This window comes from Paralichthys olivaceus, chromosome 12, assembly GCF_024713975.1.
Source record: "Paralichthys olivaceus isolate ysfri-2021 chromosome 12, ASM2471397v2, whole genome shotgun sequence".
NCBI lineage: Eukaryota > Metazoa > Chordata > Actinopteri > Pleuronectiformes > Paralichthyidae > Paralichthys > Paralichthys olivaceus.
In genome coordinates this window covers 3,767,720-3,779,804 of record NC_091104.1, presented here as the reverse complement: position 1 = coordinate 3,779,804, position 12,085 = coordinate 3,767,720, and the positions used below count along the sequence as shown (strand labels likewise).

The 12,085-nt window shown below is 47.3% G+C and overlaps 1 protein-coding gene across 5 annotated transcripts in view; it reads left to right on the top strand.

Moving 5' to 3' along the window:
* akap6 (A kinase (PRKA) anchor protein 6) overlaps positions 1-12,085 on the top strand; it is a 121,610-nt gene that overhangs the window by 101,185 nt on the left and 8,340 nt on the right. For all 5 annotated transcript variants that reach the window (XM_069536254.1, XM_069536257.1, XM_069536256.1 and 2 more), the window contains 3 exons: positions 3,517-3,600; positions 3,793-3,936; positions 8,847-11,792. In XM_069536254.1, coding sequence (XP_069392355.1) covers positions 3,517-3,600; positions 3,793-3,936; positions 8,847-11,792 — 3,174 coding nt within the window. The remainder of the gene's footprint in view (positions 1-3,516; positions 3,601-3,792; positions 3,937-8,846; positions 11,793-12,085) is intronic.

The following is a 12,085-nucleotide window of genomic DNA, read 5'->3' as shown; positions in this document are numbered from 1 at the left end:
ACGTTACTGCAGGAGGCTTGAGTGACAGGCAGTGGAGTACCTGAAGAGTGAGAGAGGGGAAAGAAACGTTGGGATAAAGACGTCGCACGTTCTTATTCTGTCGTTCCTGTCGGTCGACCTTGAACACGTAGAGCGATGAACACGACGTTACTCCTTCAGAGCAGTCAGGGTTCTCGTCAGGGATCTTAGAGAAATCTCGAACAACCTCGAACAACGTTCCCCATCGGGCTCAGCACGGTCGCCCAGGCGGCCTTCTTTCTAAAACATGAGGCCGACCTCAACAAGCTTCTCTCGACATGAAGGAGCAGCGCTCCTCCTCCTGCTCCGCTCTTTGTCTTTCAGGACTTTCGTTGTCAAGGAAATTTCTGCACGATCTAATTTTTTGGACCCTGAAGGTTTGAAGTGAATAAATCAAGAGCCCACAACTTCACCTGTCATCTCACACTTTCTCTTCCCTCAATAAACAAGACAAACAGACACAACCTGCACGGCTCCCTTCAAACCAACTCTGAGGCGTTTATCCGTTGTAACTCTAACGAGGACTCAGCTGGAAGTGATCCTGTAAGAGATCTGTGTGAGCAACGAGATGAGAGTGTTTGTGTGGTTCAAACTTTCAACTGCAGTCATAAGACACTTGAACAGTCCTGCAGGATGTCATGAAAACTACCTGATTGATTTGTCCGTGACTCGATGGAAGGAGGAGACGTGTGTTCAGAGAGAACAAAGCATCGCATCGTCTGCAGAAAACACAAATTTGAGACGTTTCCACGCTGAGCAGCATTAAACGTTTCTCAGAGTCTCCATCTCTTTCCAGTTTCACATGAGAGTGAAGCAGCAGCTTCTCGCTGGGATCTTTTTCATTTCCTGTCTCTCTTCCGTCTTGTCTTTATTTCTCATCGGTGTCTCACTGTTTCTCTTTAAGTCTCTTTAATCTTCCATCTCTTGTCGTTCTCTGCGTTCTCAGTCCTGTTACTCTACCTCAACCTATCTCTCTCTTTTTGTCTGCCTCGTCCCTCCCTCTACGATCTCCGACTCTTTTTCTTTCTCTGCAGCCGCTCCACGACTTTCCATGTATTTTGGAAGGAAAGCTTTTTAGCAAATATTTGTCTGACTGTGTCTGTAGAGCCCTCTGAGTCAATATGGGCCCAGCCAGGCTCGACCGGCCAGAGAGGGAGAGGGAGAGGGAGAGGGGGAGAGGGAGAGAGGGAGAGAGAGGGATCAGTGCATAAAAACCAGCAGTGCAGAAACAATAGAGACTTAGGATTCTCTATTTCTCCTCTGTCTAAAAATAATCTTTAGGAGAAAAAACTCTTTTGCCAACTGAAGCTGTACAAACCTCAACATATAGATATTGATCAAAGTGATTGTTATCGGTATTTAAACTCTTCGGATCCATTGAAAAGTAGTTTTTAAAAAATGCTTTGCTTCGGCAGAGAAAGAAGAAAAAGAACAATTTCATTTTCTTGCAAAGATTTTTGACTCAACTCAGTGTTTGGATATTTCAGAACCTGGATTAACATGAGACAGAGAGAGAGACAGAAAAAACTGGACCTGATGAGAAACCATGAACTTTATGTGACGTTTCATTCCGTCATGTCTTCATACCGCCACCAGTGGTCCCAAACGTGCGTACGAACGCACAGTTAGATCATTTGCAGCCTTGTTTCCTGATTGTTATGTCAAGTCTAAGTTATTAGGTCGATGAGATCTGGCCTCCTTAAATATCCAAAATCTGATCAGACTTGCATGTTGTGTGTTCGACCCAGAGTTTGCAGAGCAGACTTTACAGTTATCACCCTCATCCTCTGACTCTGATGTGTTGAATTATTTCTGCAGCTTCAATCTCGTTAAATTCATCTCCCCGTGCTGCCTCCACGCTGTCTGCTGCAGTTATTTGGCGCAGAGAGAGTATCACTCAGTCGTTTTGTTGTTGTTTAGAGCCTCCTCCTTCAATGTAATACACACCTCCTGTTTGGAATAAATTTATCTGCAACTCCACAAATGCATGCACGCACGCACGCACGCACACACACACACACACAGACACACACAAGGCTTGTCCTCTTGATCCTGTCTGCTGTATTCTGCATCCCCATCTCCTGTTTAGACAACAACACGCGCCACAAATATGCTAAACTGAAGAGAGCGAGAAAGAGGAGATGAAAGACAGAGGAAGAAGAGTTGAGTGAGTGTGAGGAGGACGCAGTGTGTGTGTGTGTGTGTGTGTGTGTGTGTGTGTGTGTGTGAGGGAAAGAGAGAGAATCCCATTTCATTGTAATAGTGTTTAATATTTATTGGAAAAATGTAAAGAAAATGTAAAGGAAGTGCTTTTCAGCGAGCGGGCAGGATTAGCATAAATAGTTTGGGGCTTGGACGTGTTTGGTCCCTGCCGCAGACGAGTAAGGCCGTCCCCTGAATTCTCTGTGGCACACACACACACACACACACACACTTGTGCACATGCATGCATATGTAAACATTCAAACATGCAAACACACACACACTCGCTGACCTTTGCGTGTGGAAACTCATCAGCATATAGTGATTTATAATAGGCTCTGCCAATCCTTGTGTTTCTTTCTCTCTTTGTTGCATTTATTAGACGCGAGCAGAGAGGGAAGCAGACGGAGGAATATTGGCTGTTGTCATTTATTTTATGCTCTGTTACTGCTGATGAAGGATCCGTGAGCGGGATTTGACTTTATGCTAATATACAGGTTTTTACTGAGTGAATAAAGAAAAACAAACCCGGTCCTCGTTTGCTCTTGTTCAAATTAAACAGATGAGGGACGAATTAAAGCAAAAGAAACCACCGCGTGTTTGTAATGTGATGACATCAGGAGCATTGAAGATGCTGTTTCAGACCTCACCACACGTTGGAGGACCCCAAAGTCTAGAAACATCCTGAAGGACGACCAAGACCTAGACTAGAACCTCCTACTGCTAATGTAACGCTGAACTTCCTGGAAGACCTCTGGAACCAATAAACCTTCCACAGATACATAAGAACCTTCTCAATGACCAACAGAACCTCTAAAAGATAACTAGAAACTCCTAACATCATTCTGAACTTGCTAAAACACCTCCAGAACATTGTCTTTGCCCAATAACCCCCTCCTCCCCAAAGTACACATATACCCTTCTCAGTGACCAGTAGAACCTCTCTGAAGACCCATAGAGACTCCTGTAGAACCTGTAGAACCTGCAGAACCTCCTCTTCTGTGTTGTCCTAACGTCTCACTGAAGTTCCTCTGATTTGACCGTATCGACATGACAGCTGCAAAAGTGAAGCCAGAGCATCTGTATCGCCTCCTGGTGGCCGGCTGCAGTTTCAGTAAAATGCCTCCTCAATGTTAGAAGATGAACAAAAAAAAGACCAGAAAACGCGTTAAATACATTTCGTCTAAAGTTTTTCTAGTTTCTAGCACAAACGTGTACCTGAGGTATTTTGCTGATTTTAAAATTGATGATTTTTGCTGACCGTGCCTCTTCTCTTCTTCTACTTCCTCTCTTCAGTCTCTGTGTGCGGAGGTGCGAGCTCGACGCAGAGGAGTCTCCTCCGTTCTGAAACTTTGCCAGAAGCTGCTGCAGCAGAGTCAGGTGGGTAAAAACAAACAGCGACGCTTCACTTGAACAAACTACAGTGGAAATGTATTTTAATTTCAATTATTTTTTTCCTTATGAGAGGAAAATGATATTGATGATAATTCCAGTAATTCAGAGATTAATCACATGATTAGTGTGATGACTGTAATTCTGATCAAACCTCCCTAATCTCCACATCTGGGACAGTCCGGCCCCATGGCGGAGGTGGGCCCCGAGGCGGAGCAGCACCGGGAGGCCCTGCAGCTGCTGTCAATCAACCTGGAGAGGAGGTGGGAGGCGATCGTGATGCAGGCGCTGCAGTGGCAGAACCGACTGAAGAGAGAGCAGCAGGTTAGAGCGTCTGACATTTACACTCTACATCCTTCACTCCGCCCTGCAGGCAATCAGCTGACGCACTGTTACACTCAGTGAGCATGTCAGAGTTTGATTTGATGCTAAAATCCGCCGTGAAAGACAGATGGCGCCGTAATTGAAGCTGCACTGTTTCAGCCGTGGAACAATCTTTACAAGCTGAGACGCTGTGAAATGAGCATCAACTCTGGAACAAAACACAAACTCACACTCATCCAGTCACTTCTGATCTAGAGGAGATTACTGAACAAAAACAGGACCAGTTACCTGGTGCTTTACTGTGACTCTTACTGTTGCTATGGCGACGACATCCATGTTTGTGTGTTCACGAAAGCCAGCTGATAAACCACATCGAAACCAGATTGTTCTTTTGACACCAGTCGCACATTTAGAAGTTTTACCGTGGACTCGGCTCGTCTGGTTCCCAGGTGACGATCGTGTTCAGCAACAAGATATATATTTATAGTTAAGTAAAGATGGATGGTCATAAAACCTGCCTCCTCCATGTTAGCAGATGGGACAAACAAAAACATTCTGCAGTAGACGTTAAATCATTTTGTGGATGGTGGGAGGAGGTAGAGACACGCGGTTCATTGCAGTCATGGTTTGTCCTCTGGGGATTCTAAATTTAGTTCGTTTTTAATTAATTTTAAAAAATGGGCGTGTTCCTGGAAACACTGGGAATCTCTCAGGGACCACGATTCTCCGCAGGAGCTTCCATAGCAATCTGACGAGTTGTTATTCACCATCACCGGCACAGTGGACTGATCCACTCAGACTCACTGTCGTCACCTCCCTGATGTTCTGCTGCGACCTGAGCTGAAGTATCAGTGTCTGTTCTAAAAGAGGCTGAAGCTTCAAACGTCTTCTCTCAGTCCAGCAGCAGCCGGATGATAAAACTAATCTGTTCATCCTTCAGTGCGATCACTGTCACAGAAACAGTTTCCTCTGCCACCTCCTCTGCAAACAAAAGAAACTCGGCAAACCAGATTTGAACGCAGCTTGTACATCAGAAACTCCCCGTGCGTCTCCTCAGAAAGGATTGTTTTAGAAATCTGCAGCCGTCGAACCCATTCAGGCTCCACGTCTGAGGTACGAGCCGCTCGCTGATCACAGCGTCGGTCTCGGGTTGCGGGATGACAGCTCAGCACACGTGCAGCTCGTCTGCTGACGTGATGCGCCGAGTGCTGCGGGTGTTCAGAGAAATATCGCTCATGAGGGAGCCGTCCCGAGTCGAGATGCTCGGGGCAAACGAGGCGCAGAGAGCGAGCTGAGTGCTTTATTCATCTGAGGCAGCGTGGAGGCAGAGGGCTGCAGCCGAACAGGGCTGTTATGGATTTCTAATAGTGATGAATATGGTTCAATAGAGACAGACAGACGACTGCGTTTGGATACAAGGTGAAGGGCCTCACACACAGACACACAACACAAACGCTCGTGCACACAGAATCACACAACGTCACACACATTAACTGATGGATACTGATGTGTTAAAAGCCTGAGAGGACGTGGGAGGAAAGAGAGAGAGAGAGAGAAAGAGAGAGAGAGGGGGAGAGAGAGAGAGAGAAATACGATGTAAAAAACAATTTCCTTCAAAGTTAAAGCTACGACGTCTCCCGAGCTGCTTCTGGTCTGAGGTTCTGAGCTTCAAGCTAAAAACAGACTGAAGTGTTTTGACTCGATCTGCGGCGTCAATCAGAAATAAATGTTGTAATCAAAGATAAATAGAAAGGAAGAGTTGTTGTTTCCCAGTCAGGTGTGTGTGTGTGTGTGTGTGTGTGTGTGTGTGTGTGTGTGTGTGTGTGTGTGTGTGTGCGTGCGTGCGTGCGTGCGTGTGTGTGTGCGTGTACATCACCAAGTTGAACGTAATCTAAAAGCTTTGAAAGACTCATTTGTGAAATTGAGAACTAGTAGAAATCTATTGTTTGTGTTGTTGGAGGTGGAACTCTCTCTCTCCTACTCTCTCCCTGGTGTGAACACACACACACACACACACACACACACACACACATTGTACAGGAGGAGAAGACAAATAACGGAGGCCAGACTCTCTGACCTCGCTGCCTGGCTGGAGAGTAATTTCACTTCTACTGGAGATGGGAGAGGAATAAAGAGAGAGAGAGAGGATGAGGGAGAGGGGGGGTGTAGGGAGAGAAAGAGCCACAGAGGCATATATCTGGGTGGTTTAGTTTATAGAAAAACACTTCTGCTGAGTGATAAAACGATTGTCCTCTGTTGGTCTGCTGTGTGTGTGTGTGCGTGTGTGTGTGTGTGTGAGTGTGTGTGTGTGTGAGTGTGTGTGAATTGCCTGCTTGTGTAGAAAAGGCTGTTACACACTTAAACTCCCTGATGTTTGTGTGTAGTTGTTTGTTTCTTCAGGTATTAAAGCAGCTTCACTGTGTGTGTTGTTGTGTGTGCACAGATCTCTGCGTGTGTATGTGTGTGACGTCAACATGCTTGTGTTCGTGTGTCGCGCAGACTCACAATAATCTGATCGTGGTCCGTATCGAGGGAGTGTGTTTAGCTGCGAGTGTCAGGAACAGGTCTCACGCGTGAGTTCTCTCTAAGAACACTCTCCTCTGGATCCTGACATTTATTTTAGAAGTTGTGAGAAACACACGGAGGTTTTCATTCAACGTGTGCGATTACATTCAAAGCAGCTGCCGCACTCTGCATGGAGCAGTGATTTATCTGTGCGCTTCCATTCGTTTTGAATCAGAGCGGTGATGCCAGGCTCCCTCAGCACTTTGACAACCACAGCACCGAGGCAGCAGAGACTGGAGCAGGAGCAGCGGCAGCAGCAGCTCCTGCTCCTGCTCCACCAGGAGCGCAGGCACATGAATAATCACCCAGATGCTGCTAGATAGCTCCGCTCTCCTTGGGCCTTCAGATGCTATGCTAACAAATGGGACCAGTCAAACCAGAGCTAATGGGGAAAAAAAAGTTTCCCTGTTTCTCCCCAAAAACATTCAGCACACACACACACACACACACACACTGTCTGTGGAGGTGACTGGAGGGAGGAGGAGGAGGAGGAGGAGGCGTAAACCCCAGAGTCTGATAATGTTCTTGAGAAAATGCAGTTTTCTGTTTAAGCAGATTGACAGAACGAGTGTGGGTCTGGTTCCTGGTTCCCAGATGATGAACACTTCTGGTTTTAAACGCGCTTCACGTACGTTGTTTGCAAAACATCAAAGCCAAAATTAAAACTGTGTGAAAATGTTGAGGATCGTTAAATCTGGACCCGCCCCTTGATCAGATATCAGCACGGAGGTGAAACATTAAAAACTAAAACCTGATTAACGCACAAGAGGAAATGAACCACGTCTCCATACGTCTCCTTTAAATATTTCATTTTTTAATGTCAGATAAAAAGCTCTCTGATGTAATCTCCTGACAAATGGACATCTGTGCAGGTGAAGAACAAATCCCTGGATCCTGACAGAACCTCAGCATCAGTTTACAGCGGAACACTCACCGCTGTTCCCCCGGTGCCAGCTCTTCCTCTCTGGCAGGTTCCCAGCAACACTTGAGAGTTATTTGTCGGATTTCAAATTAAAAATGTGTGTTTGAAGAAACTCTGGCCGCCGGACACCAGGAGTCACCCCTCCCCCCCCCCCTCCCTCATAGAAATACTCACAGCTCAAACTGTCACGAAATCATAGAAATGCGACACATTACAGATCTAGATTACATCCAAGGTTTCCGCGGGTCATCAGATCCCCGGTTTGATTGGATTAGGCTGATTGATATTCTCTGTCCTCGGCGCTGGATGTGTTTCTGAACGCATCTGCAGAAGCAAAACCCAGTTCAGTCATTACCCCCTTCTCCCTTATCAGCACAGGGGGAATAAACACAAATCTAATAGAAATTCATTACACAGACCCACATCCGCACACTCACACTCACACTCACACACACAGAGCCAACTAGTTTATTAGATTAATAGGCTATGAATGGCTAATACGAATTACCCCCCTCTCTTGTTAATGAGACGCGGAGCAATTTGTATAATTATGTCTGTGGAAGGAAGAATTCCTGTGTCTAAGCATATTTTTAGACAGCCGAGCTTTCTGAAGGATTTTGATTACGTATTTACTTTGGGGTTTTCAGCTCCGTGCTCTTTCTCTCAGAAGTCGTTTCTGAATAATTCATCGCTTTGTTCCAGAGCGGAATAATTTGTGTTGAGATTTATGAGCAATTGCTTTGGGGTGGGATGATTTTACTCCTTCTTTTCTTTTTTTAAATGATCACAGGACGTGTTCTGTCAGAGTCGGGTGTCGGGGTGCGTCTTTCAAACCGAGCCGGGACAGAAAGGACGGCAGCGTCTTTTAAAAGAGTTTGATGTCAAAGCAGGACAAAAAAAAACAAAACACATGTTGTCCATCAGTTTTTAGAAACATAAAACGTTTCATTCACTTTAAATGATAATGTAGATAAACAACAGCACTTGTGAATGGGATCCTCGGGGTTTTACGCTGCAGACGATAATATGAGCAGCTCTTAAATTAGGCTTTGTGAAAAAAAACTATTAAAATTAAGATTATGATTATTATGATTGTGTTATTCTTCCATCATCAAGATGAGATTAATATACTGTTAAAATAAAGTTACAATCATAGACTCTAAATGAAGACGTGACCCAGAAGTGGCGCCTAAGGGTCTAGATCGCCCCCTGGTGACTGGCTGCAGTACAGGAGTGGGGCATCAATTTGATGGATAATACAAACATGACAAATCCGCTGAATTCAGAAATATTCGTTTTCATTGTGGTTCAGTTTCTTCCTTTTTAAGTTTGTTCTGGATACACTCTCTTTGAGGAAAGTTTTATTCTTGCTGAACTATTTTAAATGTTTTCTTTCGTTCTCTCTTTTCTTTCCTGTCTTCAGGTTCCCGGGAACTTTCTTGAACCGGGTCTAGTCGACCTCCGCCAGATCAGCCCAGTACCGGTTGGTCCAGTGGCCCCTGTGCCCGAGGACTCCTGGGAATGGGATGAAACCGATATGACAATCACAGAAGCAGAACCACAAGAAGAACCAGAACCCGACCTAATGCACAACCTCACCACAGAACCAGATCTGCCTTTGGACATTGAGTTGTCCAATGAGAAACAACCTGACAGGATTCAAAGTGGAGTCCAAACCAGTCAGAGTGGGACGTCCCAAACTGTCCCCCCAAACAACAATAACATCTACCAGGTCTACAACCTCCATAACGTCGAGCTTTACAGACAACCACAGTTTCCTCTCAATTCTTCATCTCTCAAAGGAAAACAAAAGCAGCAACTCCTGCTGAAGAGCCTGAGCAAAGACTCCTCTTTCTCCTCGATCGAATCCCTCCCGGACCTCCTGGGAGGTTTGATGTCAAACAGCCGAGGGGGAGATAAGATCAGTGGATACCTGGATGGAGAGAGTGAGAGGGAAGGTGGAAGGGGAAGTGGGCAGTCGGCAAACAGTCGTCGGTCAGAGTGCGAGAGCGGGATTGTTAGTGATACGGGAGAAACAGAGACAGCAACAAACTCTGAAATCCAGGAAGAGGAGGAGGAGGAGAAGGAAGTGGAGGAAGATGAGCAGAGGAAGGACGAAACTGATGTGACTCTGTGCAAAGACGTCACCAAGTACAACCAAAGAAACAAGACAGAGGACAACAAGAAAGACAAAGGATGGAGGAGGGAGGAAAACAGAGGTGAAAGTAGAAGAAACAGAGAGGAGGAGAAGAGGAGGAAGAACAGGAGGGGAGGAGGAGAGGCGGTTGAGGTCCTGATCAACAGGCGTGGGATCCTGACGCCGACAGACTCAGACTCCGACTTTGAGGCAGGAGGACTCGGTGTGGACTCCTCAAAGCCTTTTGTGTCTCGCGGTCACATCACAGGGATCAAAGTCGACCAGTTGAACAGTTTGGAGTCGACTCCTGCTCGGAGCCGCCGAGCGTCGAGTCCGGTCTTATCTCAGGGCTCCTCCCTGGAGTCCCTGCTGGCGCTGGGCGTGGAGTTGTTTCCCTCCAAAGACCCGTTGCATCGTAGCGCCTCTCTGGAGAGCTGCCTGGCGCCGTGTCGCAGCACTGAAGGGGAGAACGGAGGCAGCCTGGCCAGCCTCGTGGAGCTGGATCTGGGGCCGAGCAGAGAGGGGGAGGGAGGAGAACCAGCAGAGGAAATGAAGAGTGATGTGCAGGGAGAACCATCCTCTGGGGAGCTGAGTCGTAGAACCCTTGATCTCCTGAAACGCCTGGAGAACATCCAGAGTCCTCTGACGGCAAAAATGACCCGTAGTGTTTCTGACATGACGCTTCGGAGCAGCTCCCCGCCGCGGAGCCGACTCCCTGCCTCTCCTTCTTTTGGTGGTCGACCCACACCCCTCTATGGAACGTCAAGTTCTTCACGGAAAGGACCGCCATCCCTGATCAACGAAAGTTCGGCCACAGCATCGCTAACGGAGCTGAGCAGCACTGAGGACTCATCTGTAGGGTCTGAAGATTTTGCCTTGCTCAGAAATCAGCGCCACCACTTCCTGGATCCCAACATGGCGGCAAATGCTAACTCAGGCTCTTACAGGAAACGTTGTCACGGTAACAGCCGAGGAGGACAAGCGATGGATGAAGCCGATGCGGCGAGCTTGAGCATGGTGGTAAATGTGTCTTGTACATCGGCGTGCACGGACGAAGACGAGGATGACAGTGACCTCCTGTCTTCCTCCACGCTAACGCTCACTGAGGAGGAGCTTGGCGTACGGGAAGGAGAGGACGAAGAGGAGGAGAGGTTGAGCTGTGCCTCATCTGGTAACGACGATGATGATGAAGAGGAGATGGAGGGCTCTTACGTGTTGGGACTGGAGTACATGAGGAGCGAGCTGCAGAGTTGGATCCGATCTCCTCGCAACTCCTCTAAAACTGAGGCAGGTCTCAGGGATGAGCTGCAGTGTGGAACCCACCCGTCCTCCTCCTTCACCACCTCCTCTCACAACAAGGAGCAGCAAGGTTTCCTAAACCGCTCAGCTGCTAAATTAATAGAGACGAGCACAAACAGTGGCAACGACAAAACAAAAAGAGAGAAAAAGGAGCAGGAGGAAGAGGAGGAGAACAGGAGGAATGCAACAAGAAGCTACATCAGCCAGTTTGTAGACGACGTGGAGAACGGAAATGTGGATCAGAGCTGTTTGAAGGGGAAAGATGAAGATGATGAGCTCCTCAGAGAGGAGTCGAGTGTGTTCACAAAGAAAGGAGAGTCAGTGAGGGAATCGTACGTGTTTGCTCAGACAGGAGAGGCGGTTCGGGACGTCGGCGACTTGATCGTGAAAACGGAATCAAACTCAACGAAACAGCTTTCTTCATCTCCGACCTGTGAACTCCTCCCATTCAGACGGGCCTCCTCCTTGGTGGGACAGCTGCAGGGAGAGCTGCCCTGCCACAGCTCCTCCCTCCCCTCGCCTCTGTCCCTCTCGCCCGTTGAGGACTGCAGATCCCACGATGCCTTGCACAACAGCAGGCCGGCGGCTGGCGGAAGAAAGGCCATCACCATTCAGGAAAAGTTCAAATTCTCATCGTTTGTGACGGAGGAGACGAGGAGGGAGGTCAGAGACAAAGAATCGTCCTTGCCTCCCAAAAAACGCCGCGGTTGTCACGCGTCCTGCCACGACCACCTCCCTTCCTCCTCCCCCCGTCCGTGCGGCGTGGACGAGGGCAAGACGGAGAACGTGCACGACTTCGTGATGGAGATTATTGACATGACCTCACTGGCGCTGAGGAGCAAAGAGAATCAGCCTGAGGAACTGAACCAGGTGGAGGTCGGCGGGTCGAGTCCGGACCACGGCCCTGCGTCGCTGACACAGATCAGAGACAAGGTACAGAACTGAAAAACAGTCAGATACAAAGAAATCGCACGCAAACTGATTTCTGATGAATGTAAAAACCTCATCAAACAGAGATTAAAGCAACAGATAATAAAGTGAATGATTGAGAGATTTTCACAGATTCGGATTTAAAGCCTCGTTTGACCTCGTCTATTGTGTTGTTTTCATTTTGGGGAAAAATTCATGCAAAAGTAGCAAAAGTTATCTCAGTCAATTTGTTCACTGAGTTGAAGTAATTCAATAAATCGCATCACGGATCATAACTGTTAGGATGTAATGACTAA